This window comes from Nicotiana tomentosiformis, chromosome 10 (assembly GCF_000390325.3).
Source record: "Nicotiana tomentosiformis chromosome 10, ASM39032v3, whole genome shotgun sequence".
Taxonomy (NCBI): domain Eukaryota; kingdom Viridiplantae; phylum Streptophyta; class Magnoliopsida; order Solanales; family Solanaceae; genus Nicotiana; species Nicotiana tomentosiformis.
Window position 1 is genome coordinate 27,399,028 of NC_090821.1, and position 1,537 is coordinate 27,400,564.

At 40.7% G+C, this 1,537-nt stretch overlaps 1 protein-coding gene across 1 annotated transcript; it reads left to right on the forward strand.

Moving 5' to 3' along the window:
- The first annotated feature begins 285 nt into the window (after positions 1–285).
- Positions 286–846, forward strand: LOC138899912 (uncharacterized). Its single transcript, XM_070186613.1, has one exon. The coding sequence runs from the start codon at positions 286–288 to the stop codon at positions 844–846; it is 561 nt and encodes a 186-aa protein (XP_070042714.1).
- Positions 847–1,537: the final 691 nt, after the last annotated feature.

Consider the following 1,537-nt stretch of genomic DNA (forward strand, 5'->3'; position numbering starts at 1 on the left):
GGACCGCTACACCATCCTGGGCCCGTCGAGTTCCTGGGTAGCCTGGCAAATTAGCATGAATTACTTTAAAAAACAGTTTTGAGCATTTGAGACATTTTTCAGTATTCTGTTTTGAAATAATTGTTCGAGTCATCAAGCCGCACTTGTTGACATTTTTAAGTTTTTTTTGTTTTTAATGCATTACTACTTTTCGTAATTATTATTATTTTTACATTTTTCTTTTCAGCATTATTATTACCTATCCCAATGAACCTACGACTGTGATATGTAATGAGACAACACAACATGAGGATAGTGATTCGGTTAATCATTACTAACAACGCCGCCAATTTAAACAGCGATTTGATGAAATCCATGTGTGAAACGTTCAAGATCAAGCATAGGAACTCCACGGCATACAGACAGAAAATGAACGAAGTCGTAGAAGCCGCCAACAAGAACATTAAGAAGATATTGAGGAAAATGGTGGATAATTATAAAAAATGGCACGAGAAGCTGCCATTTGCTCTGCTCGGGTATTGTACCACGGTTCGCACATCAACTGGGGCAACTCCCTACTTATTTGTTTATGGTACTGAAGCGGTTATTCCTGTCAAAGTAGAGATCCCTTCTTTAAGAATTATACAAGAAGCTGAGCTCAGCGATGCAGAATGGGTACAGAGCCGATACGAGCAACTAGCTCTCATTGATGAAAAGAGAACGAATGTGGTATGTCACGGTCAACTCTACCATAACAGAATGGCAAGAGCTTTCAACAAAAAGGTCAGACCAAGGCAATTTGCACTAGGGCAATTAGTGCTAAAGCGGATCTTCCCACATCAGGATGAAGCCAAGGGGAAGCTCTGACCCAACTGGCAAGGTCCCTACATGGTTCATCGATTATTAACAGGAGGAGCACTCATACTTGCAAAAATGGACGAAGAGATTTGGCCAAAACCTATCAACTCAGACGCAGTCAAGAGATACTATGTTTAGGATTGTTTACATTTCTTCACTTGATGTAATTGAACTACGCTCGACCTGATTCCCGTTTAAGAGGGGATACGTAGGCAGCCTTGCGGATTCGGTCACAATTCAATAAAATTTTCATTTTCCCCACAAATAGAAACTGGGGCAGAATTTTGAGGAGGACCCTCAAAATTCCGGAGCAAGTCCAGCCAACGTCATCATATGAAGAACGGTCAGAGAATCGCCTAAGTAAACTGGGGCAGAATTTTGAGGAGGACCCTCAAAATTCTAAGGAAGTCGCAATGTCTCTAAAGTGTCACAGTCATTGGTTCATCTAATTTATCCGATATTAAATACTAATGTATTTTAAATAACTACATTCATCGTATGCATGCACATTTTTGAAAACTTTATTTTTATGAAACAGCTAGATGCTACCCGTGGTAACTCAAGCAGGACTTCGATACAAAGCAAAGCAAAGCAGGCAGGCGGAGGCACGAACCAACCTTCCCCCGTAAAACTCACGATTGTCCTTTGGATGTAGGAACAAGAAATATTCTCAAGTTCGGGCACACCTCAGAATCACTAT